This window comes from Dermacentor albipictus, chromosome 2 (genome assembly GCF_038994185.2).
Source record: "Dermacentor albipictus isolate Rhodes 1998 colony chromosome 2, USDA_Dalb.pri_finalv2, whole genome shotgun sequence".
Taxonomy (NCBI): domain Eukaryota; kingdom Metazoa; phylum Arthropoda; class Arachnida; order Ixodida; family Ixodidae; genus Dermacentor; species Dermacentor albipictus.
Window position 1 is genome coordinate 36,179,228 of NC_091822.1, and position 25,207 is coordinate 36,204,434.

A 25,207-nucleotide genomic window follows, 5' to 3' on the forward strand; every position below is an offset into this window, starting at 1 on the left:
GTGTCCCTCGGAGATCACGTCAACGATGTCTGAGGCCATATAGTTGATGTTAACGACAGCAGGAAGTTATTTAAATTGAAGTGACGGCGCAGGTAGCACGGGGAGCAGCGAAATGCGTAATTCACGGGTTTTATGAGAGGTAACCGAAGCGAAAATCGTTCGAATAACGTCACCGCAACGGCTTTCTATAGGGTCAACATTTTCAGATCTCGAAGGCCATGCTTTTGCTGTCTGCAGATAGCAGAAACGATTCAAATTGAAAATGCGTTATAGAATTTCTTTCTATGCCAAACTATAGCTTACAATATAGACTTATCTGTGGTTCTGCTTGTCTTGCAACAGCTATGCGCAATTAGGCAGCCGCACAAATCCTCAGATGACGCTAGCAGAGGCATTGGCCGGCCCCAGCCGACCTGTTGGTGGCGCCACCCACCATCCCGTTTCCTATCCAATCCAATCCAAGCCTGTCGCTTTGTTTACGAGTCGGTCGGGCGTGCGAGCTGCAACGATGTGCTTGTTTGATCGTGTGTTTTTGTGTTTGCTGTAACTAAATATGACTTAGTTCGCGTGCGCATAAGTGCCACAGACAGCTTGTGTCTCGCTGCAAACTCGCCGTGTGCGTGGCGCGCCAGCCAAATGTGGACCAACGATGTTCATGCCGTGGAGTGCGTTCCCTTTGTCTCTGGTTGTCGTGGAAAGTTGGGTGGACGTCGGGAAGAAATAATGCGTATTGTTAGCGTGCCACTGCTCCTCCACTATGCACCGGTATGTCTGCTGGGAGTAACATCGAAGCATCGGCAACTTGGAGGGCGCTTTTCGACCGCGTCGTGCCATTCAAAAGGTGAGTAACCGTGCTTGCTAACTACACACGTGTTGTGCGTGCTTCTCGGTGTGGGCATAGGTTGCCTTGCGAACGTAGGAAAGAGAACTCCCACGACAACAGTGAAACCTATGCCGATGCTTGCTGGGTGTCAGAGTTTAGCTGCGCGAATTTATTGCCATAATGCGGAATTGAAAATCTTGATAAGCGTTTTCTTCTGATGAGAAAGATTAAGTTCGGAAATAATCGTGTTCATCATGCGCGCTTGTGCGTAAGCTCCCGCATTTCTGCTGATGTCGCATAATAACGACTCATCTACCTCTTGACCGATTCTCACTGCAATGACGCTTCCTCGCTTATAAATGATTCGACGTTGTAGATAATCTCTGCTTACAAAGTTTTCGATTTAGGAGTAGTATTAGGAAAAAAGAAATGTAAGCCATCACAGCGTGCTACTGGTACAGGTTTGTTTTGAAGGGGTGTTGCCATAACTTTGACGTAACTAAACATTACAAGGGATAGTCACATAAAGTCATTAAAGACACTCTAGAATCGTTATGTAAACAAACATTCATGTAATGCGCTGCTGCTGTGTGTAAAATTTTGCCTTGTTCAAGGGGTCCCCGTTATCGTGACATTCATCAGTGACTTCGACTTTGTGCTCTGTTGCCACCCTGCACAAGTGCAGGCATTGTTTTCGTGACTGTTTTTACGTGCTCCTTGCATGTGTTCACGATGTCATGGTCTTATTCTGCCACAGCTATAAGTTAACACAGAATTCTCTTTGTAGTGGTGAAGCCGTGACCCACAACAGTGTCCACATAACCCGTGGCCATGGCTGCAGCAGCACGGCATGTAATCTGGATGGACATATCAGGTATGCTTTAAGTGTACGTGTTCACAAAAGTTGGCTTCGGTATCATTAGTGGATAAGTGTATCGACATATTACTTAATGAATCTTGCTAAATAGGCTAAATATTTATGCAACTTTATTCCACTTGCTGCTTATTTGTGTTTGTAGACATTATGCGCACGTAATCTTGTTCTGTTAAAACTACACCTCGCATGTCCTGACGTTTAGTATTTTTCTCGCATCAATTGCTTGGCTGCAAGTCCATTTTATTTTTGCCTATTACGCAGTATGTTTCATTTTTATTTTGGTTTTATTTGTTTGGAACTGTTTCTTATGCTGTAGCATATATTTCCCTGTTTTCCTTTCTGCTTATGATACACACATGTGCTGTTTTTGTCCATGTAAGAATTCGAAGTGTTGTGTGCCATATATGTCACAGGTCTAAGCACGCAGTGTGCATACCATTGTTTAACATTGATATTTACAATTATGTCTGTTTTGTTCTCAGAATAACTGTCACTGTCAAATACACATTTGATGAACTCGAATTTTTTGAAATGAAATAGCAAGGCCAGTATTCATTGTGCTGCAGTTACTTAAGTAGTGAGGTCTTTTCTGGTAAGCTTTCTATTTTTTCTCTCACTTTCTTCGTATTCTTTTCTTTGCAAGCTGCCCCTATTTATGCTGGTAGGCATTGTAGCAGTTGTGAGTGCGTCTAGTGCAGCAATGTCACAGCTAGGTTGCACACACTACAGGATACCAACAGATACCCATCACTGTTTTTGTGCATTTCTGAGAACCAGCTGTGTCCACTCGGCAAAACTTGTAGTGTCTATTTGAATTTGCCAATCAGTTCATGTAACTTTTCAGGACAACATTTACGCAGCGAGGGAAGGGAGACCACGCAACATGACCTTGGCTAACAACTGTTTAAGTTGTAGGAAGGACTAACAAAAATAGCACTCGTTGTGCACCAGTTAATTTGAGGGATGGCAGAAGTTGTAATACAAAGGCATAAAATCATGATAAATGGTGTTTGCATAAAAAGAAGTAAGTGAATCGGCACACACTAGTTTCTATCCCTTGTAATCTACAAAGGATGCCTTTCTTCATGCATTGACAATCCCGGCCACGGCGGCCGCATTTCGATGGGGGCGAAATGCGAAAACACCTGTGTACTTAGATTTAGGTGCACGTTAAAGAACCCCAGGTGGTCAAAATTTCCGGAGTCCTCCACTACGGCGTGCCTCATAATCAGAAAGTGGTTTTGGCACGTAAAACCCCAAATATTATTATTATTCATGCATTGATAATGGGGGCTGCCTGACACTTATTGTTATTTATGTGGTGTGCCTGACTGATTTCTCTTGCCAATTTTCATCCATGGGTGAAAACAGATAAACAATCCTAATCCGGCATGAAGCCCCATTGCGGATATGTGTGGCCAAGTCGGACGAGCATACTGGTCTTTTGAGTGAAATATGGTGGTCTCATAGGTACATATTTAGGCACCAGCCAGTCTGCACTATGTACATTTGACCACATGTGAAAGGAATACAGTACAGTGCCTCCGACACGTACTGGACAAATTTGGTGCCACCTTTAACCAAGCAACCCTCGCTTGCCTCCTTGCCTTTCTCGATTCAATTTTCAATTCAATCAGTTCATGTAACTTTTTAGGACAAAATTTGCGCAGCGAGGGATGGAAGACCACACAACATGACTGTTGTTCATATGCTGCCTAATTTATTTTTGCTGGAAATATATGTGCATTGCAATCCACAAGTGAATTGACAAAGGCACCCAGGCATTGGAGGCTTGCTTAGTTAAAGATACCCAAAATTTGTTTTGTATCTCTGAGGGGCAATGTAGGCTATTCTTTTGATCACGTGCATATTTGGTCCAATGTACATTGGGCACGCTGACTAGCCGGTGCCTCAGCATGCGCCTAGGAGAGCACCATAATTCACTCAAAGGACCAGTGTGCTCGTCCCATTTGACCATGCATTGACACGACAAGCTGTGCACTAGATTTAGATTGTTTATCTGTTTCGTTCGCCTATGGCAACCGATTGATACAACAAAATCAGTGAGGAATACCACATCCAAAAATGGTACATGTGTCAGTCAACGCTCATTATGATTGCATGACAAAGAGGAATACTCAATAATGACGTGGGATAGCAACCACCATGCTTATTTATTAAATTATTTTTATGCAAGCTTCTTCATCATGCTTCTATGCATTTGTTTTTCAACTTGTGCCCTCCCTCTGAAAGCAGCGCTCGGGTTTAAATGATAAAAACACCAGACATGGTGGGGTGTATTTCTTGAATTGGATGTATGCCGTCATTCAGGAGGCCAACACATGCATGACATAGTAGGCTTGGAATGTATGAGAACTGTGCCCGTAGCTGATGCAAATATTCTGTAACGACTGGCACTTGGATGTCTCTGGGGTGCATTGGGTTGCCCGTGCACAAACACTCCTACGCTCATTTCCAAGCCAAGTAATTAGTGAGATTTTCTCATTCACGCTAGCAATCCACAGACACTGCTGTCCTTTGTCAAGTGGAAACCGATATAGCTGAAGTAGTTCACAAAATGTACACACGCCACAGCTGATCCACGTTGCACGTTTTTACAGCCAAGAGCAATTTCTGCTTACTGTAGTTACTGCTCCACCCAAAGGCCACACAGTGGTTCCTCAACAACTTTGTGTGAACCGACCCCACATAAATTTTTCGCAGAACTATCTATAACATCTCCAGATCGTTCTGCAGCAAGTGATACAGCGTGTATTTCTGTAGTTGATTGCCAAGTTTTGTTAATTTTCTGTGCTTTCTACCATGCAGGGTACACGTGCACTTACTTCAAGATGACGACACTCCACCTCAAGAACAGCCTCTCCTCAGTGATAAGTAGCGAGATTAAATGAAAGGAAAATATCACATCCGTAACCAGACTGATACTGTGTTTTCCTTCCATTTAACCTCCTTCTGCATTTAAGGAAGCATTGATATGCCCAATAAATGTTTTTGTTAAATATCTTTGAGTAATGTCTAACATGCAGCATATGTAGGGCCCATGTAAATGTTGACAAAAGTGCTGCATCTTCGCTGGACATACATACATGCATACAGGCTGCATATATCAAGCACCAAAGACAGTCACGCACAGGTAACATATTTAAATAAGGTCTGACTGCCATTGGGACACATGAGAAAATGTTACCACACGTGGTGGCCAATTTTGTTATAGGAGTAATATGAGCACCAGCAGTCTAATGTACTAGCTCATTAGAGATTCATTAGGAAGACGTGAGAAAGTCACAAGAAAACTGCTTTGGAGCGCACATTAGGAACACATTTCATGCTCACAAGAAAAACACTCGTCAAGAATTCTACAGAAAGACGGTGGCCAATATGTTATAGAATGACATTAGGAATACATCAGCAAATTCCAAAGAAACTCATCAGAAAGTCTAATGGCTTTGATGTCAAAACTCGTCAGACTTTCTTCTGAAACTCATCTCATATTTTCATAAGGGAGGAGAAGTTAGTGACAAGCTTGTCTGCGGACGCCGTTCCAAAACAAAAAAATAAAAAATACTTCGCATACTGGAGTGACCGGTCATGCCACGGCCGTTAGATCAAAAGGAACAAGGCGTCAAGAGACGCGTTCACGCTATCTTCCCATTGTTTGTACAGCGCTTCGGAACTGTGAAATTCGCTCCCTGAGAACTTAGCGACAAATAAGACCATTACTCCCTTTAACACCGAACTGGAGCAGCAATTTTTCATTCTCATTGAACATAAATAAAAGGTAATTTACTTAATAATTTCATATTCCTACAGTTCTTGCATTGAAGTTGATTTAATGAGATGTGTTGTGTCGCTTGAAAATTATAAATTTTCAAAAAATTATAATATTTTTTACCAGTAGTTCGTCAACAGTTTGCTCTGCTGTAAGCGATGAGAACGCGATCGTCTCTAATTCAGCTTTGGCTATAGCTTGGTCACGCTTGAATACTGACTAGCGCAGTTGCGGTGCTTATCTTGACAAAGCGCACTGCCGTGCGCAAATTTAGCCCTGCACTGTCGGTCCTATGGTTATTCAAAATTTCAGCTAAAACGAAGACAGTACTCGACATAAATATTCGACATACCTAGAAGTGGTCGAAACACATCACGCTTGCAAAGTGGACGTGTTTCAGACGAACTTCAACCGGTTTGCGTAATATAGAAACACTATAAGGAGATATTTTCTCAACATTAACTGAATCATACAGCTGCGGCAACTAATGTCGAGTGTATATTTATGTTTTTAATTATGCGTGAACGCTTCAATAAACCCTTCTATTGCGAATTCAGAGGTCGTAGTGTGTGTACTTCTATCTACGGGTTCTGGTTCTTATGTGCGTTTATTTAAAATCAAAATTATTCAATATACCACCGTATGGTGCGAGCGTGGGATGCTTTCGATTTGCCTATGCCTTCGCTACCATGTGAACGTCTTCGTCGCGTCTCACAAAGACAGGCGCTCCACATAGGGTGTTTTCATCATGGCCCACCTCCTAAATTTTTAACATAACGCTTGGTTTCAGCAGAAGGATTGGATATGGCGGCTTTTTATGACGATGAAGGCCTAACACCGGCCTGTTCTAAAACGCTCAAGTCTTACCTGGTTACCTATAGTAATAGACCGTCTACAGAAAGATAAGTTCTTTCGTAATCAAGGAGCGTGCCTATCTTTCTCAAGACAATTCCATATGGGGAGAATGTTTTCCATGACATCCCGGTTGGTACTTCCAGGCTCAGCCTGATGAAATACAAATCGCATGTACCATGTGACGTTGAACGTCTCCAACTTCGAATAGCGTTATTTTTTACATTCCTCAAAATGCTAGTAGTATGGTATTGCCTTTTCGCAACTGGGGGAAACATATTGTTCTCGGTGTAGCTCTTTGTGGGCAGCTGCCAGAGACCAGTATTATGGCTGTTATACCTAAAGTGCCGCAGCAATATTTAATGTACATACTGTGAAATATCTGTGACTGAATAAGGCAGTTCCTTTTAATAAAGAACTTTATGTGACTCTGAAACCTTAAAATGAAAGAAATGTGGGAGACAAAGCAGGAAACAAAAAAAAAAGAACTGACTCGGAGCTTCCTGGGAACCACCAGCGGTGGATGCTCCACCGGAGCCAGGCCGCGCCGAATCTTTCGAGCCTGGAAACAAGTGAAAACAAATGAGCGAAAGGAGAAAGCACTTGAGACCAAACTAGTACAGAAGCCATTACTGGCACTTGAGTATCATACGGCCGTAGTACTTTTTACTTCTGACCCCATACTGAAGTACACAAAACTATGTTGCTTTATATCAATTTTTCTTGCAAGATTTTAATGTCCTGAGACACAAAGCCAGATCAGGGATATATATTTTTCCGCGCAGCTTACGAACGTGAGAAACACTTTTATAAGGTTAGACGTCGGAAGCAACATGTCAATGTTGAAGGACAGTGTAGCAATCTATTCATGTTTGGTGCGGTAAACAACACTTTTCTTTTGCTAAACTCAGAGATGAACATGAGACGTTTTGCGGCATGCTGGCACTTTCATTCTGCATGATAAATTTTTTAATCACTTCATGGTATCCGAGGAGCCCTACGCTCTGCTTCTCTTCGCGTCTGCGACGAGGCAAGGATATCAATCAAATTAGTGTAAATTTTCCAAAGAGGCCACTGTAATATAAACCACTGCAATGCAGTTCAGAACGCATTTTAGTCTGTAGCCCTCATGATAATTCTGGTAATCTCTTCGGAGTTAAACTTGTGATTGTAAATATGAATGTGTTATATAATGTACATTGGTTTCAAAAGGTTGATTGAAGAAAACACACGCAGAAGACTCCACGATAAAGAACGGGTGGCTGGTTCCCCACTGCAGCTGGTTCGAACCATGAACACAGCGCCTTCTTTAAGCATTGCGGGATCCGAACAACAGTCCACTGAAGCTCATCGCAAGACATCGATCCGTTCAAGTGTTGCAAAGCCGTCATCAAAAAATCCTACAAGAAAGGGGCGAACATGACGCTGCAAGTACGCTTATTCCTTCCAGTGCATGCCTTCGCAGAAAGTCCCAAGTATAGTCTGCTCCTAAACGGATACGCAGTTATTATGATGTCACCTCTTATCTCAGGAAATCGTCAAGAAGAGGTGCAGAGTAAATCTTAAAGCGAAGATACCCCTTCGATGAGAAGCATCAGCAACATTTCTTGGGGTAAACAGCAAGTGTCAAAAGTTCACTGGTTTATTTCCTGGTTAGCACAGCAGTGTGGCCTTCGTTTTTTTTCGGCAAATGTACCGCAACCGGCTGAAACTACAAGCACAGGTGCTTGTTCCAGCTGCGTTAACGTTAAGTACGGAATAATGTCGTTAAGTATCTTTCCCCAGTAACAAATGGCCAGCCCTCTCAACACAAGCATAAAAAACACAATGTGCTTTCATAAAAGCCGCCAAAGCCCAAACAAGCATTTATTCCAAGAAGCCTAGAATTGTGACTGGCTTGAATTCATTGAAAGACGACTAACCGCCTTGAAAATGTTGAATAAATATCGGTAAAGCTTGTCGTTTCGATTTTGATATGTCTGTTTGTGAAACTCCTATTTGAAATGAGCTGGTGGCTGAAAAAATAGAGAGAGAGAGAGAGAGATTATACAATAAAACAAGATACGGAGTCCCGTATTTCGGGCCCATAGTTCAGGGCTCCATTGGCGTGAGCGGCGCGCTGGGCTTCATCCAGGAGAGCCACTTGGCTATCCCGATGCTTGTCGTGAGCCGCGCCTCCCACTGCCTGTTAAAGTCTTTTTAGTTGTGTGGAATTATTATGTGTCGGTCTGCTTGGGCACATTCTCGTGATATGTGGTAACGATGGGGGTGTAACCGCACCACGCACATTCCTCATTGTATCGTGTGTGGTGAATACGGCTGAGTGTATGTAGGCTTGGCTACGCATGTCTTTGAAGTCAGCGTCAACTCCTCGCGTGTTGACTGTTTAACTTTGGCTGCGGGCGTCCATATTGCCTCCGCTCCTCTCTTTGGCGTTCGAGGATGTCGAGTGGTGTAGAAGGGGGCTCGTCACTAGGTTGGTCCGCAGCTCGGATGCTTAGTGCGCGATCCAGCCGGTCCGCCCCTGTGTTATCATTCATGCCATCGTGTGCAGGGCACTCGTGACGGGTAGGTCGCTCTTTTCAACTCTCTGCTCCGTTCATAACCTTGCCTCCGGGGTCCGTCTTTCTTTGCTAAAATTGGTCGAATGTTAAGATATTTTATGCCCTTAAACGTAATGTATCTTTATACTGTGTCACGGTGCGGCATTATTCGATTCTGCCAAGCACCACCCAACGGGCGCCAAAGGGTCGTAGTAGTAGGAACCGACGAGCAAAACGGTTATTGCCGGCCACTCGGGCAAGTGGCCGAAAAGGCTCGAAAGCAGGTTTAGGGATTGTTGTCTTTTTGTCATCGGCGCTACCGGGATGCTCCGAGGTTTTTTCTTTTTTTTTCTTTTTTTTCTAGTAACACTTGTGTATTGTGTGCGCCACGCGTGCATTGAGAAGCCTACTAAGAAGGCGGGGTGCAAATACTCCGAAGTTCTTGGTGTCTGTGCAATCCTGTGTTCGCGAAGTGCTGACAGTGTATGTGTGCCCACGACGCCGTATGGCCAGCTGCCGTAGTTTCTCTCATGTTTACGAACGGACAATGAAGGCCTGGCGCGGACTCAAGGGCGTGCGTGGGGGGTGCAATAGGAGTGCGCGAACTTATCAGCAAGGGGGAAGCACCCGTTCCCTCACCCCTAATTAAAAAGGGCGCGGCCAAGACCTTGGGAGGAGCCAGTATAGAATTCGGTGACCTTGATTGGATCGTCACCAATATCTTCGGCCCTCCAAACCCAGGGCAGTAAGGAAAGGAGAAGTTATTTAAGCACAGATTTTAGACCTAGGTAGGCAGTCTAGAGTCCAGAAGCTGAGCCTACAATCTGCTGAAAAGCGTCAAGGAGCTAGTGCCGTCCAGTATCGCCTGGGCCACCTAACCGCGTCTGAACTGCGAGTTACTAGTTGGCGTAAGAGACGACAAACCAACGTCTGCAACGAAGTTCACGGTAGTTCCCCTCAAGTTAGCTCATCCTGCTCGAGGGAATAGGTCAGACCTAGACTCCCGGGAAACCCAGTTCAGCAATCGCATCCACCGCAACGTGATCGGCCTGCCAGCGTTCCTCGGGAAAACTCTGCCGTCGACTCCACGCTTTATGGAATTGCTGCTGCTGCACGGCCATGCGTATGCCTTAAATTGTTTTCTTTTGAGCTCTATTTAGCGGAAGACGGTTAAGTGTATTCTTGTGCAGCGTTAATTTCTATATCCACTGTTAATTTCTCGTTGTATTTTTTGTAATCATCATTGATCTAGATTAAGCGCATATGTGTTAGTGTTCTTGTGTTTTTTGTGTTTCTTTTAATCGTTGTGTAATTTTCAGTCCAGAAACATTTTTTTCTATCTTTCTCCCGGCTCTGACTCTTCGCTGTGTTCGCTTGAGTACAAAATCACCAACCGGCTTGTACACCCCGTCCACTACTTCGCTCCGACGGCGAACGGGTAACAAGCCGTAACATACTGGGTTCTGCTTTCATTTATACCATGACTTTTCCACCGTCTTTTATTGTTCTCCACAGCAAGCTTATTTGCGTTTACCCTTTATATCCTAAGGTTTCAGATACAGCAACTTAAATGTCCTCGTTTACTTTTCTACCCAAACGGCCGCATGGCTATAAAAACACACCTAACCTGTTTTGCGCTGGTACCACTGAAAAGAAAGTCGCCTATTAGTCACCCGAAATTATGCCGATAATTTTAAACGGCTCTTATAAATTAGAAGCATAGTTAGGCACTCAAATAATGCGCTTCTGCTTACGTAGCTACCCAACTCCATGAAAACGCTCACCGACAAGAAAATGTTCGTGACATTACGTTCCTAGATAAATACCAGATGGAACCATAAATTTGCAACCACAGTCTATCCCCATCCCCATCTCTCACCAACATAGTGAACACTATGAGCGACCGGAGATTACCACAATTAAGCACCTCAGATCAAACTGGCAGCTCAAATTTATCTTACAATACCTGAACTCGCCAATCTGGAATTGTCCCAAGCGCACGACGCCGGGAGCTTGTGGTTCACATTTCCACTTTGGAAGAGAAAGAAGTTCTTGCCTAGACCACAGGAAGCTAACGCTGAGCGGCCTTCGGTGGTTTGAAAACAGAGAACTTCAAAAATAGCCCGCTATTGTATCGTGCTTCATTGTCTGTAGGCGAAATCGGCGAAAACTAAGAAATGTGCAAGAAGGAAAAAAAAAGATGTATACCAACGCCAGCTTTCATAAACGCAGTCAAATGTCTGATCGTGAAGTGGCGATAAGACATTTGACAGTGTGGGCGAATGGCGCCTCATTCAGTGCTCTAAAGCATAGGCACGTTGCCAAGATTGCCTCAATTTTAACTAGCACAAAAAATACGCTGGACGAAAACGCAAAGCCCAGAAGACACGACGCTCGTCGTGTCCTCCATGCTCTTGGTTTTCTTCTTGCGTATTTCGAACGCTTCTTCAAGAGTGTTTCAATCTTGGAATGCGCACAAACTCCGTCGTATAGTCCAACTTCTTTAATTGCTTGTTGCCATCTGATTTCGGTCTCGCTCCCTAGGTCTACGAGGAAATTGTGGAAAACTTTGCTGAAACGAATAGTGCAGCAGCGCGGATCACCGTGCTGTATAACAAGCAAGGTGTCCGTAAGAAACCCGGCATGGAAATTTCGCAATTTGTTTACAGTCAGTGAGAATATTCTATAAGGAAACTCAAAATTAAGTACTTGAGACTGATCGTACGCACCTGTCTCTTCTTCGCTTCCACTTTCTGAAAACAAAATAAAAGTGAAATGAGATGTCACTCAAGCAGGCACCACAACAATGATAATAGAAGCATGTATCTGTTCATTCTCGTTCACAGCTCCAACGACAGTCATATATTTAAGGGACGCGATATACGACGATACAATAGCGCATGTTCTTGTTCGTTTTTTGCATTTGTTTTTGCTGTGTGTGTTTCTCGTGCAGCTTATTATTGCTGTGATCGAAATTAATTGCTAACAGCTAGCTGAATTTAACGTACATTTATTACGTATATGTTTCCAACGAACGCTGTTGTGCCAAGCTTACAAGATATACCCTACGGTGAAATTGCACATTCTTGAAATATGAAATATATTACCGATGCTTTACTTGTGTCACCTGCTTCAATGACGTCACTGTTATGGTACAGCGTAATGGTGCGCATCAAACTTGTGTTGTCTAGATGACGTCTTGCGCGGGCCCTCTAATTCCCTCATGCCCAGAAGCAGGTGCATGAGAAACATGAGTAAATAGCTTGGCACAATTGCATGGGCAGCCTCGGCCTGCCCAGCGCAGCCGAGAAAAGAGAAAACGGACATTTTCTAGGTGGACGTGTAGTGGACGGTGCGGTGTCAGTGGTATAAATTCCGGGACATCTCCGAATGAGTTTCGACGTTAGTGCGATTTGCAATCACAAAACAGATCGGAGAACCACATCGCTCAAGCCATCTTTACCATATGTTTATGCGCGTATGACATGCAATGAATTTCCATGAATTTAACAGGAAAGGGGGGTTACGAATTATGTGCAGATTTCGGCATAAGGCTTCACGCCAAGGAGCAACGCGCTGTCGTGAAGCCACACCTCGAGGCAAGGTTCTCCACCATTTAGAGTTACGTTATTTTTTACCCACCTCTGCCCCAAGCCTACTGTTTGAAGCTCCCTCCTCCCCGCTTTCACGCTCGGCCATTCTCCTCCGCCTAACAGGTCGCCTTTTGCGTATAGTAATTGGCGAATCACGCATGCAGCACCGGTAAACTCGTTCGTCACCCGTTCCCGTGGCGCTCCCCAAGTCTGCTCGAAGTGCTTGGCAAATACAGCGGTGAGTGAAATCACCGCTGAAATTTTTGGCTCAGTCGCGTTTGATATCCGCCGTCGTTGCCCGTACGAGTATTTCTGCGCCCACGCTGTGATCCGGTGTCATGCGAGTAATGGCTGCGAAGTTATTCAATTCACGTCAGATGTCACGTGACTGATTTGTCCGCGACAACGTCCGCGTGTGAATCTCGCTTTGTCAGCATCGTCGAAGAATGGGGGAAGAGAGACGGTGGCTGTAGATACGAGTCGTGCATCCGCGAAATGAGACTGTTTTTTGCGAAGATTTGAGCAGTGTTGTATGCAGATACAACAGCGCATTATACCCGGGGGTATGTTTTGTTTCTTTCCGGACTGTTGTAATTGGGGGTGCGAATTATACGTGCTGGCTGGCTATACGCGCAAACATACGTGTTTCGAATCTGTAGTGACCGTTCTGAGATTTCTATTGCTTCAGCTATATGGCTCATACACCTTCTGCGGGATCGCCCCACTTTGCAATGACACTTACTCCTCCGGGTTGGCTGTTACCGTGACGGCATGACGACGACAAAGACTGCACGAGGACAATGGGACCCCGAAAAGTGCGTGACGACGATGGCGTGATGTACAACAAGAATTGGATGACGAAGCTGGAATTACGATGATGGAACGACCGTGATGACATCACAATGACGGTATAGCAACGAATGCATTTTGACGATTGTGTGACGACGACGCCGCCATGACGATGGCATGACAACGGCGTCATGGTCACGATCGAATAAGAACGCCATAGTTACGATGACATGACGAGAAGTAACAACGTCAATGTTATGGCGAAGGCAGTCTGGCGACAATAGGATAATATTTCTGAAATAATGTCAATGGCACGACGGCATAACGACCATGGGATCATCATCATCATCATCATCATCATCATCAGCCTGGTTACGCCCACTGCAGGGCAAAGGCCTCTCCCATATTTCTCCAACCCCGGTCATGTACTAATTGTGGCCACGCCGTCCCTGCAAACTTCTTAATCTCATCCGTCCACCTAACCTTCTGCCGCCCCCTGCTACGCTTCCCTTCCCTTGGGATCCAGTCCGTAACCCTCAATGACCATCGGTTATCTTCCCGCCTCATTACATGTCCTGCCCATGCCCATTTCTTTTTCTTGATTTCAACTAAGATGTCATTAACTCGCGTTTGTTCCCTGACCCAATCTGCTCTTTTCTTATCCCTTAACGTTACACCTATCATTCTTTCCATAGCTCGTTGCGTCGTCCTCAATTTGAGTAGAACTCTTTTCGTAAGCCTCCAGGTTTCTGCCCCGTAGGTGAGTACTGGTAAGACACAGCTATTATATACTTTTCTCTTGGGGGATAATGGCAACCTGCTGTTCATGATCTGAGAATGCCTGCAAAACGCACCCCAGCCCATTCTTATTCTCCTGATTATTTCCGTCTCATGATCCGGATCCGCCGTCACTACCTGCCCCAAGTACGTGTATTCCCTTACGACTTCCAGTGCTTCGCTGCCTATTGTAAATTGCTGTTCTCTTCCGAGACTGTTAAACATTAATTTAGTTTTCTGCAGATTCATTTTTAGACCCACTCTTCTGCTTTGCCTCTCCAGGTCAGTGAGCATGCATTGCAATTGGTCCCCTGAGTTACTAAGCAAGGCAATATCATCAGCGAATTGCAAGTTACTAAGGTATTCTCCATTAACCCTTATCCCCAATTCTTCCCAATCCAAGTCTCTGAATACCTCCTGTAAACACGCTGTCAATAGCATTGGAGAAATCGTATCTCCCTGCCTGACGCCTTTCTTTATTGGGATTTTGTTGCTTGCTTTATGGAGGACAACGGTGGCTGTGGAGCCGCTATAGATATCTTTCAGTATTTTTACGTACGGCTCGTCTACACCCTGATTCCGTAATGCCTCCATGACTGCTGAGGTTTCGACAGAATCAAACGCTTTCTCGTAATCAATGAAAGCTATATATAAGGGTTGGTTATATTCCGCACATTTTTCTATCAGCTGATTGATAGTGTGAATATGATCTATTGTTGAGTAGCCTTTACGGAATCCTGCCTGGTCCTTTGCTTGACAGAAGTCTAAGGTGTTCCTGATTCTATTTGTGATTACCTTAGTAAATAGTTTGTAGGCAACAGACAGTAAGCTGGTCAGTCTATAATTTTTCAAGTCTTTGGCGTCTCCTTTCTTATGAATTAGGATTATGTTAGCGTTCTTCCAAGATTTCGGTACGCTCGAGGTCATGAGGTATTGCGTATACAGGGTGGCCAGTTTCTCTAGAACAATCTGGCCACCATCCTTCAACAAATCTGCTGTTACCTGATCCTCCCCAGCTGCCTTCCCCCTTTGCATATCTCCCAAGGCTTTCTTTACTTCTTCCGGCGTTACCTTTGGGATTTCGAATTCCTCTGGACTATTTTCCCTTCCATTATCGTCGCGGGTGCCACTGGTACTAAATAAATCTCTATAGAACTCCTCAGCCACTTGAACTATCTCATCCATATTAGTAATGATATTGCCGGCTTTGTCTCTTAACGCATACATCTGGTTCTTGCCGATTCCTAGTTTCTTCTTCACTGTTTTTAGGCTTCCTCCGTTCCTGAGAGCATGTTCAATTCTATCCATATTATACTTCCTTATGTCAGCTATCTTACGCTTGTTGATTAACTTCGAAAGCTCTGCCAGTTCTATTCTAGCTGTAGGGTTAGAGGCTTTCATACATTGGCGTTTCTTGATCAGATCTTTCGTCTCCTGCGATAGTTTGCTGGTATCCTGCCTAATGGAGTTACCACCGACTTCCATTGCACACTCCTTAATGATGCCCACAATATTGTCGTTCATTGTTTCAACACTAAGGTCCTCTTCCTGAGTTAAAGCTGAATACCTGTTCTGTAGCTTGATCTGGAATTCTTCTATTTTCCCTCTTACCGCTAACTCATTAATCGGCTTCTTATGTAAAAGTTTCTTCCGTTCCCTCCTCAGGTCTAGGCTAATTCGAGTTCTTACCATCCTGTGGTCACTGCAGCGCACTTTGCCGAGGACGCCCACATCTTGTATGATGCCAGGGTTAGCGCAGAGTATGAGGTCTATTTCATTTCTAGTCTCACCGTTCGGGCTCCTCCACGTCCACTTTCGGCTATCCCGCTTGCGGAAGAAGGTATTCATTATCCTCATATTGTTCTGTTCCGCAAACTCTACTAATAACTCTCCCCTGCTATTCCTAGCGCCTATGCCAAATTCCCCCACTGCCTTGTCTCCAGCCTGCTTCTTGCCTACCTTGGCATTAAAGTCGCCCATTAGTATAGTGCATTTAGTTTTCACTCTACCCATCGCCGATTCCACGTCTTCATAGAAGCTTTCGACTTCCTGGTCATCATGACTGGATGTAGGGGCGTAGACTTGTACAATCTTCATTTTGTACCTCTTATTAAGTTTCACAATAAGACCTGCCACCCTCTCGTTAATGCTATAGAATTCCTGTATGTTACCAGCTATATTCTTATTAATCAGGAATCCGACTCCTGGTTCTCTTCTCTCCGCTAAGCCCCTGTAGCACAGGACGTGCCCGCTTTTTAGCACTGTATATGCTTCTTTTGGCCTCCTAACTTCACTGAGCCCTATTATATCCCATTTAGTGCCCTCTAATTCCTCCAATAGCACTGCTAGACTCGCCTCACTAGATAACGTTCTAGCGTTAAACGTTGCCAGGTTCACATTCCAATGGCGGCCTGTCCGGAGCCAGTGATTCTTAGCACCCTCTGCCGCGTTGCAGGTCTGACCGCCGCCGTGGTCAGTTGCTTCGCAGCTGCTGGGGACTAAGGGCCGGGGTTTAATTGTGTTGTTCATATAGGAGGTTGTGGCCAAGTACTGCATTAGGGTGGCCAATCCTTCTCTGGTGATGGAGTGCGTTACCGGTTCTGGTCGCCGGGATCAGGCCACACTCCAGGCCTGTTTGTGCAATTTTATCAACACGCGGATTGTTTTTTTTTAATCCGGTGGAAAATTGCAGGCACCGGGATTCGAACCACGGACCTCTTGCACGCGAGGCGGGTGTTCTACCTCTACGCCACCGCTGCACGCAGACCATGGGATGATGACGATTTATCACGAAGATGACGCGACGGCGATGACATTTACAGAGTCGGATGATGCATCTGGAATGACGATGATGTAACAACCACAAAGGCATCACGACTCCGAGCACATATCTAGTGGGCCAAGCTAGTATACTACTGGAATCGCTGACACTGGAATCGACACTGGAATTGGAATTCGAATTGACACAGTAACTGGAATCAGACAGACAGACACCGGGAAATGCGTGGAATATCCTAAGATATGCTTGTCGCAATAAACACTTTTTTCTACTGCCGGCTCAGTTTTTTTTAGGTTTTCCTCAGACTTCTGTTGTGTGGATACAACGAAAATGACGTCCTCGCCCGACACGCCAGCTTTATCCGATCCGGCACGTCCGTATCAGGCCGGATGGGTAGCCGTTCCTATTCCGGTTGCCCCTTCACGGGAAGTGAATTTGTTTGCAGACTTTCCCTGTGCTTTATCTCACATCGGCAGCGAAGTTCGAACGTTATCTCGAAGGTCTTTTTCAGATTAATTCTCGATAACCAAGTATTTAAGGCCTACCGTATGGACACACAGAGACTGCTCGTGGTCTTGATGCAACAAAGCTGTGGGCGCTGTAATCTGTCAGCGCTACGCCAAAACACACCGATGCAAGGCGCATGGTGGCAGATGGCCCCGCCATTTTGATGCAGAGAATTCGGCCTCCATTGAGCTGTTTCGACGAGAACGACATAGACTTGTCGTTGCCATGCATTGGCGTTGCTAAAGCTTCAAAAAAAAAGAACGTAAGGGGTCTTTTGCGCCAAAACGATGACCTGAGGGACACGGCAGTGATGGACTCCAGATTCCACAGGTGGAATCAAATCAAGTACACGAGAGCTTTTGAAGTTCACCCCCGCCGGAATTCAGCCACCACGGCCGGAAACGCCAGCGCCAATTCATGCTCAGCACGCCATTGCCCCGAGGCTACTGCGGCGGGGTTGATGCTAGTAGAATACTCAAAGCGTATGCGTTCAGCCGACTCGTGCATCAATGCTCGGACGTTCCAAGTTAGCATTTCAAGACAGCTTAACGCATCCAGCATGCGTCAGCTTCACGTGGCTAAACTTAATTTTATGCCCCTGTGAGGTGTGTGACAGCCCTGCATGCACCGTCCGAAGTGATGGCTACATTGGCGGCAAAGAATTCAATGGAGCTGGCAGCTTCTTCAGTAGCATAATTTTCGTCAGAAGTCGCACACCTAGTTTTAGTGTTTTTGGGCAGGAGAAGCAGTGAGGCTTCGTAACAGCTCACAAATGTAGCGCCAAACGTCGGGGCGAGTGCGTGCTACATGGAAATGCTGCTACGGAAGTCGGGAAATATTCCCAACTAGGAACAATATTAAAGCCACCTTCAGGGATCCTTAAGGCTGCTAAATCTCGAGCAGAAAGGCTATGTGTTTTTGAGAACATTGACCAGTTCTTCGAAACCAACTGGCATTCACCTAAGCACAAGAAAGACAGATGGGGCAGTTTATCCCATTTTGTGAGTAACGCAAGCACTAGAGGGCTCGTGGACGCTTTACGGGAGAAGAGTGTTGCTCTGCTTGAAAATAATATTCGTGTTCTTGGTCGCAGCAGTAATGTGAAAGCTCCCCCAAATTATCCAATATTTCTTGGTTATTATACAGTAAGCCTTCGTGAAATAATTGCGAAACGAAAATGCGATGAATATATCTATGAAGCACTATTCCAGTTGCCCTTCCTGGCGTCTTCGCCAGCGCTGCCCATTGTGGTGGTTGTGCGCAGCCCACGAATGAAGATGCTTACCTGAAAGGCGGAGGGTTCTAGTCCACCGGGACTAGAAGAGTTCTAGACCACCTGGAAATTTTCGCAGACGATTTATGATAATAGGCGAAGGCAAGCTCGAGAAGATGATGATGATCGCACAATAGGGGACGGAATGACGATTCACGCAGTTAACGCTAAAAGAGATGAATACAGCGCCACGGATCACAGATTGGACGGGTGTAGTCGGCATGGTAGTTAAACAAGTCGATGTCGCAGATAAAATGGACAAATTGAGCACTGATGACCATGTAACACGTTGTCCCGCCATGTGCTTAGGAGTTGTTTATTAGGCCCACATGTTTCATAAACGCACTTGAGAGTTCGTACTTAAGGAGATAGAGAATTCGGAGACCTGGAATGTTTGGTCATAGCATGGATATGGCAGTTGGAGAACGGTGGTAACTGCAGAGGCCGTCATCCTGCACTGGGCGGTGGAAGACGACAACGGTAATGATGATAACAGCGATGATGGTGGCCAAATATTTAAATTATCGTGACCAGGCACATCTGACAATCATTTCGCTAACGTTTGGCCTCTATCTTCTTATATAAGAAAAGATTGCTCGCTTGCTCGCTCAACGTGTAGCACGACAGCTTGCGTGCGCCTGCGAACGCGACCGAGAACTGAAAGAACGGCACGCAACGTTGCGACCACTACAGAATAATCATTTGCTTCAGTGGTTATCTTCCACGTTTCAGTGATTCATAAATTAGAATTAACAATCTACAGGGTTTTCTCGACTCGCAATAAAACTGTAGGGTTATTTTTCACTGTACCGATTTTGTTTTGCTTATCCTACTAAGTTCAACCAAATCTATACTACTTTCCAAATAGAATGTAACTAAAGCACCATACATTTTTCCTGCATATGAGCAGTGTATCTTTTTCACTTCGGCGCTTAAGCAAGTGATCCAAAAAAGAACAAACAAGTCATAGTTCTGGGACCAGATGTCAACTGGGGCTCTCCCAAAACCGGTATGAAGGTTCGAACAAGGCATCAAGGAGTTAGGCTGTTGGAGATTTGCTGTGCACCAGGTGGTATAGCAAAATACGTACTCTCTGGCGAATTTTCGGGGGTCATTGTATTGCGTTCCTGCTGCGCGGATTGCACATTGTAGTACTAAACAGAAGCTCAGTGCAGGCAAAATCTTTGTTTAAAATACCGTATTTGCATGAATATAACAGGTGTTTCTTTCTTACTTTTTGCTTGAAACATGCCGGCCTCAGAGCGTGCCTAGCGTTCCATTCGGTTTCATGACACGAATATCACGCGGTACTTTCATTCTTATTTTTTTGAGGCACCTCAAACTGCAGTGAGATAAACCACTAGCCGCCACCACGATTTCCACTGCGTACGGAGCGGTGTTCGAACACGCGCAATCAATGCTGCCGCGGTGGGTGCATTGGCAGTGCACTGCTTTGCTTTGATGGCATGGAGGACAGCGCCACTCTCGCCGACAGTGACGTCAGCAGCGAGGACAAATGCGCATGCTTTCGTCCTGTCACTGTATTTTGCATCGGCCGTTCGCAGTAAAGAGGAATGAAGTGCCCCGCGGGTTTCCGTTTCTATACATCGTTGCCCCTTTCTTGGCGGCATCACTTCATGTAATAATAATAATAATAATAATAATAATAATAATAATAATAATCAGCCTCGCTACATCCACTGCAGAGCAAAGGCATCTCCCATACTTCTCCAACTACCCCGGTCATACAATAATTTTAGCCATATTGTCCCTGCAAGCTTCTTAATCTCATCCGCCCACCAAACTTTCGGTCGCCCGCTGCTACGCTTCCCTTCCCTTGGGATCCAGTCCGTAACCCTTAATGACCATCGGTTACCTTCCCTCTCATTACATGTCCTGCCCATGCCCATTTCTTTTTCTTGATTTCACTAAGCTGTCATTACCTCGAATTTGTTCCCTCACCCAATCTGCTATTTTCTTATCCGTTAACGTTTCACTCATCATTCTTTCCACAGTTCGTTGCGTCGTCCTCAATTTAGGTAGAATCCTTTTCGTAAGCTTCCAGGTTTCTGCCCCGTAGGTGAGTACTGGTAAGACAAAGCTGTCATACACTTTTCTTTTGAGGGATAATGGCAACCTGCTGTTCATGGTCTGAGAATGCCTGCCAAACGCGTCCCAGTCCATTCATATTCTTCAGATTATTTCAGTCTCATGATCCGGATCCGCGGTCACTTACTGCCCTAAGTAGATGTATTCGCTTACCACTTCCAGTACCTCACTTCGTGTATTATTACTTACATTTGGTTTTGTGCCCCCCCTCTCCATCCCACCGGCATTATATTCGTGATCGCGCTATCTACGTGCACTTATGGTACCTCTTTTGTCAGCGTATTTAATCTACTAATTTCTACTGGTTGTTGCAAGTTTTTCAAGCAAACACCTAGTAATAATATTTGTTACGTGTGGCAACACTGCCATCGCGACAGTTGCGCAAAGGACGGCAGTGTGGCGTTCCGTCACAACTGCCCATCCAGCAGGGCACTTACCTTCCTCCTCGCTCTCTTCATCCTCGTCGCTCTCATCTTCGTCCGATTGGGCGGCGAATATCTTTGGCGCGTACTGGGGGTCTTGGATGATGCGACGCCAGTCAATGCCTGCGCAACACGCCTCAATACTGCATCCCACCGTTTCAAATGCACCCCGCGCATTTTACTTTGGCAGTGCAATCGCACTTGTTTAAATGCGCGTTCAAAAATTGGCGAAAGATATGTTGATCTTTTGTTGTTCTAAGTATGATTCAACTACAACAAAAAAGGCACGCTGATAGACTTGAACGTGGATCTTTCCCATGCCCCTCCCTTGCTTAGGGCGACGAACACGCAAAAGGTTACCTGCAAGTACCAGCAGTCACAAGATTAAATATTCAGCTGCAACTCAGCGCCGGTGTTACCTATGGATACTCAAGGAATACAGCCAAAACTGAAGGCTAAAGTGGCCAAAATATGCATACGTTCATTTTGGCCCATGATTTTTTGCAGCCGATCTCAAACTACGACAGCTAAATACTCTGGAATGTCAATTAACAACATAACAGTGCCTAATTTGTGGCACATCAGTAGTGCGTAAAGGCTTTCGTTTTTCTTGAGCTGGGTGGTTCCGTAAAAGCTTCACGTGTTACGGTTTACTAGATCAAGCGTTGTTCCTGCAACCGTACTCGCAATTTATTGATCAGAATCATGGTTAGCAGAACCAACTGCACATTGATTCTAAGCTACCTTTTATTGAGAAGTCGAGAAGAAAATGCACTCCCATTCGGCACATGAGGTGGAGAAACCGATTTTTCGGACACATTGTGCGACCTAGACAATAGGGCATTTGTGCCGGTGACATTTCTGTGATCTGTGGCGCCGAGCCAGAACGTTGCACTTTGTGTGATTTAATGGGCTAGCAAAGTACTGAATGACTTTGATACGGGTCGCCGTTTGTAAAATGACGCATTTAAGACTCGAGCAAGAGGAGCGAGCTGTCAAAGAAATGAGCGATTTGGCCGCCCCATGTTAAAGCTGCCCCAATCTTTGTGCTTCGTGTTCTTCCTGGATTGATGGCATTCGACACACGAAGTGCCGACAAGCGTTTCGGCAGCTTCGTGCAACTGCACTCCCATTCGCTTCAGGAACTGGAAGCTCCGTTATCGGACTCCCCTTTCATCTTCAGCACGAGGGCTGATAAGGTTCTCGCTAAACACATGTATCTCCCAGACCACTCCCAGCCTCAAGATGAGCAATATCCTGTAGGTTGTATTTTGCGACGTTTAGAGCCCTGTTTCCCGCGGTTACCATGGGCTGACTCAACCTTAGCAATATAATGATTTTTAGAAGGCAGCTTCTACATTTCATTTATTTGTCTGCCTTTCCACGTATACCTTTCAAACGCTGAATGTGGGACCATCTACGAAGGCTCCATTGCCAATGATACACGGCACTGCGTACGAGCCATGTAGCGTCAAAACGATAATAAATACGTGAAGTCTAACGCACGGCTGGTATTTGAAGTGAGAGTATGTCAAAGCAAAGGAAGACGATATCGGAAAATAATAAATTAAAGTAAGGTATATGCTAATAAATGAAGGTGTAAAGTGCCTAGAGCTGTAACTTCTATGCACTAGCTATAATCTCGGAGCCTGTTTACCTTTTCGTGCGCTCATGAAAAAGTGGCCATAAATATCGCTTAATATCAGTCAAGCGTCGCCCAAAAGTAGCCGGAGACCCAACCACACATTTTAAGAGGAAGCTTTAGCTCGCGCCCAACTCCGACACGGCCCACACATATAGATGTAAAACGCCCCATAACCCCTTGACCGACAATAATTAAATGTGTTACAGTTGAGAGAAAAAGGTAAATTATAGTGAATGTTGCAAGCGGAATTTTGATTTAGGGCCTGAATTTCGTTGAACGAATATCTAAAAATTCGGAAGTGTAAAAAAAAAATAGAAGTATGAAGTTGAAAAATTGATTCCTCTGCGTCAAGAACAGATACCGCGGTTCTGAAAACGGCATCCATTAGATAATTCAAAACGCACAAATTCAATGTGTCGATTTAAGTCTTACGTGAATTCGTTACGTTGTGTACAAGGGTTCTCCAAAAGCTGTATTTTTATGTGACAACATTTCTGAGATTTGAGTTTTGTCCGCTTTAGATGTACTATTAAGTGCAATTCACAGAATTGTGATAGCATTGTACATTGCTGAGATACAGACTGCTAAACTCATAGCTTCGTTTTCTGAAAATTTTCGATTTTTGACGACATTTAATAAAAAGTGACGACCTAAGTCAAATATTCTAAGTCAAGAGTCACTTCTTCTTATGTATTCCTTTTCAATGCAAGAAACTTCGTGAAATTTGGAGCAGTGGTTGCCGAGACAAACTAATTCTTCTTTTACATATGTAGGAGCACCCGAGATAAAGCTTCCTCTTAAACCTCAAACGCCCCCGAAAAGTCGCCAATTTGGCCGACAGTAGCCACTAACGGTACACGTTGTGCGGTGACAGGATAACACGCTGAAATATAGCTCCTTGCTGGCACATCGAGACGTCAGGGACATATTTATGAGCAAGACTCTCACATTGAAATAGTAACTTTATGATGTATGTCAACACTTTCTCGTCTACTCATTCACCATCGGTTAACTCTTGGTGCTCGGAATTTTGTTATTCAAGTGCTTAATATATATATTTCGCAAATTGAAAATAAAGGAAGAAAACGTCAATGAATATCGCAGTGTAATTTTCGGCTGCATCTTATCACAAAATTCCATCGATTTCAGTGCAATGCTGGCCGCTTTTGGTTGTTCAAGCTTTTCAGTCCTTAAAGAATATTGTACATATAGCGTTAGCAAACTACTCTCGCATGGCTTTTGTGATTTCCACCTCAAATGTTTTTATATCAACGTGGCCGAGTAAAGATATTACGAAATTACAGACGCTGTCACTCAAATTTCGATTTTAGTTTTGACTTTGTTTTTGCCCATGTTAGATATGACTTGCATTATGATTCCTACGGGAATCAATAAAGCGGGCAGGGCTGAAGGACGCTTGACATGTACAGTTGTCCGTGAGTAAGAAACGAGCACAACACAGAGCAGGCACTCCGCGGTAATATTTCGAGAACTTCTTCACTTGTACAATGCATGGTCCTGCCAAAGAAAAGACATTTTCCTTCCCTAAAAAGTGGCAACATGCAGGAAGTACTTTAAGGTAATGCAATGCGAAATTTGTTCTGCCCGTATAGAACGCCATGAGCTCGCGTCTTCAGCTGCGAGAGGTTGCGTAGAATGCAATGCTTGGTTGACGATTACCTCTTTCTGTGAGGACTTGCAAGATATTGTCCACCGTAAGACGTGCTGCGCGGAAGAGAGAAAAAGAGAAGCATAAATTCGACAAACGTTTCACGTAAGTGAACCGCTTCAGCAATGGATATGGTTGAAATAAAATAATTAATTATGGAATTTATGTGTTAAGTGTAGTCTAGAAGTGTGGCGATAAGGAATACCTCGTCGGTACATTTTGCGTAAAAGTGGTTGAGGAGAACAAACACGAGCAGAAGGCACATTAGACGCGCAGGCACTGTTAAAACGCCGATTTGACTCGGAGACAGGGTGCAGTGGAGGGCTCCAGATTAAGGCTAGAAAACTTAGCAGATATTGCAATAACAAGCCACTGGCACAAATAATCCACAACCACGTTCTTGGTAGCTCATCATAGCAGCGTTTGCATGAATGCAATGATGGCGTATCGCATTCATCGTTCTAGGGCATAACATTCGTGTAAAACAAATGCCATGCTCCTAACGGAACAACCGCATTCCCTCTTCACACACAAAAAAGGAAAGTTATGCTGATCCCACGCTTTCTCACAATCACCGAATATTATAATGCTCGACAGCTTACATCACACTCTCGAAATGGAGCTGCTGATGGTCTCGCGGAGTAGGCACATAATAGCAAATACGGGCGCATGCATGCACTGAGATGTCTACAAAACGCTACACTTGACGCACGTCCAACGCGCGTGCACCTCTTGCAATGATAGTATAAAATTGCACCT

The 25,207-nt window shown here is 44.8% G+C and overlaps 1 protein-coding gene and 1 long non-coding RNA gene across 2 annotated transcripts in view; one reads left to right on the forward strand and one right to left on the reverse strand.

Annotated features, from left to right (window-relative positions):
* Positions 1-25,207, reverse strand: part of LOC135920421 (PH and SEC7 domain-containing protein-like) — an 82,628-nt gene that overhangs the window by 42,726 nt on the left and 14,695 nt on the right. Inside the window, exons 3-6 of the mRNA XM_070533210.1 lie at positions 24,460-24,504; positions 21,150-21,257; positions 11,615-11,638; positions 6,836-6,904 (exon numbers count right to left, since the gene is read on the reverse strand). Coding sequence (XP_070389311.1) covers positions 6,836-6,904; positions 11,615-11,638; positions 21,150-21,257; positions 24,460-24,504 — 246 coding nt within the window. The remainder of the gene's footprint in view (positions 1-6,835; positions 6,905-11,614; positions 11,639-21,149; positions 21,258-24,459; positions 24,505-25,207) is intronic.
* LOC135920429 (uncharacterized) lies at positions 481-4,718 on the forward strand. The gene is made up of 3 exons (XR_010570259.2): positions 481-841; positions 1,611-1,697; positions 4,530-4,718. It is a non-coding gene; the product is annotated as an uncharacterized lncRNA (long non-coding RNA).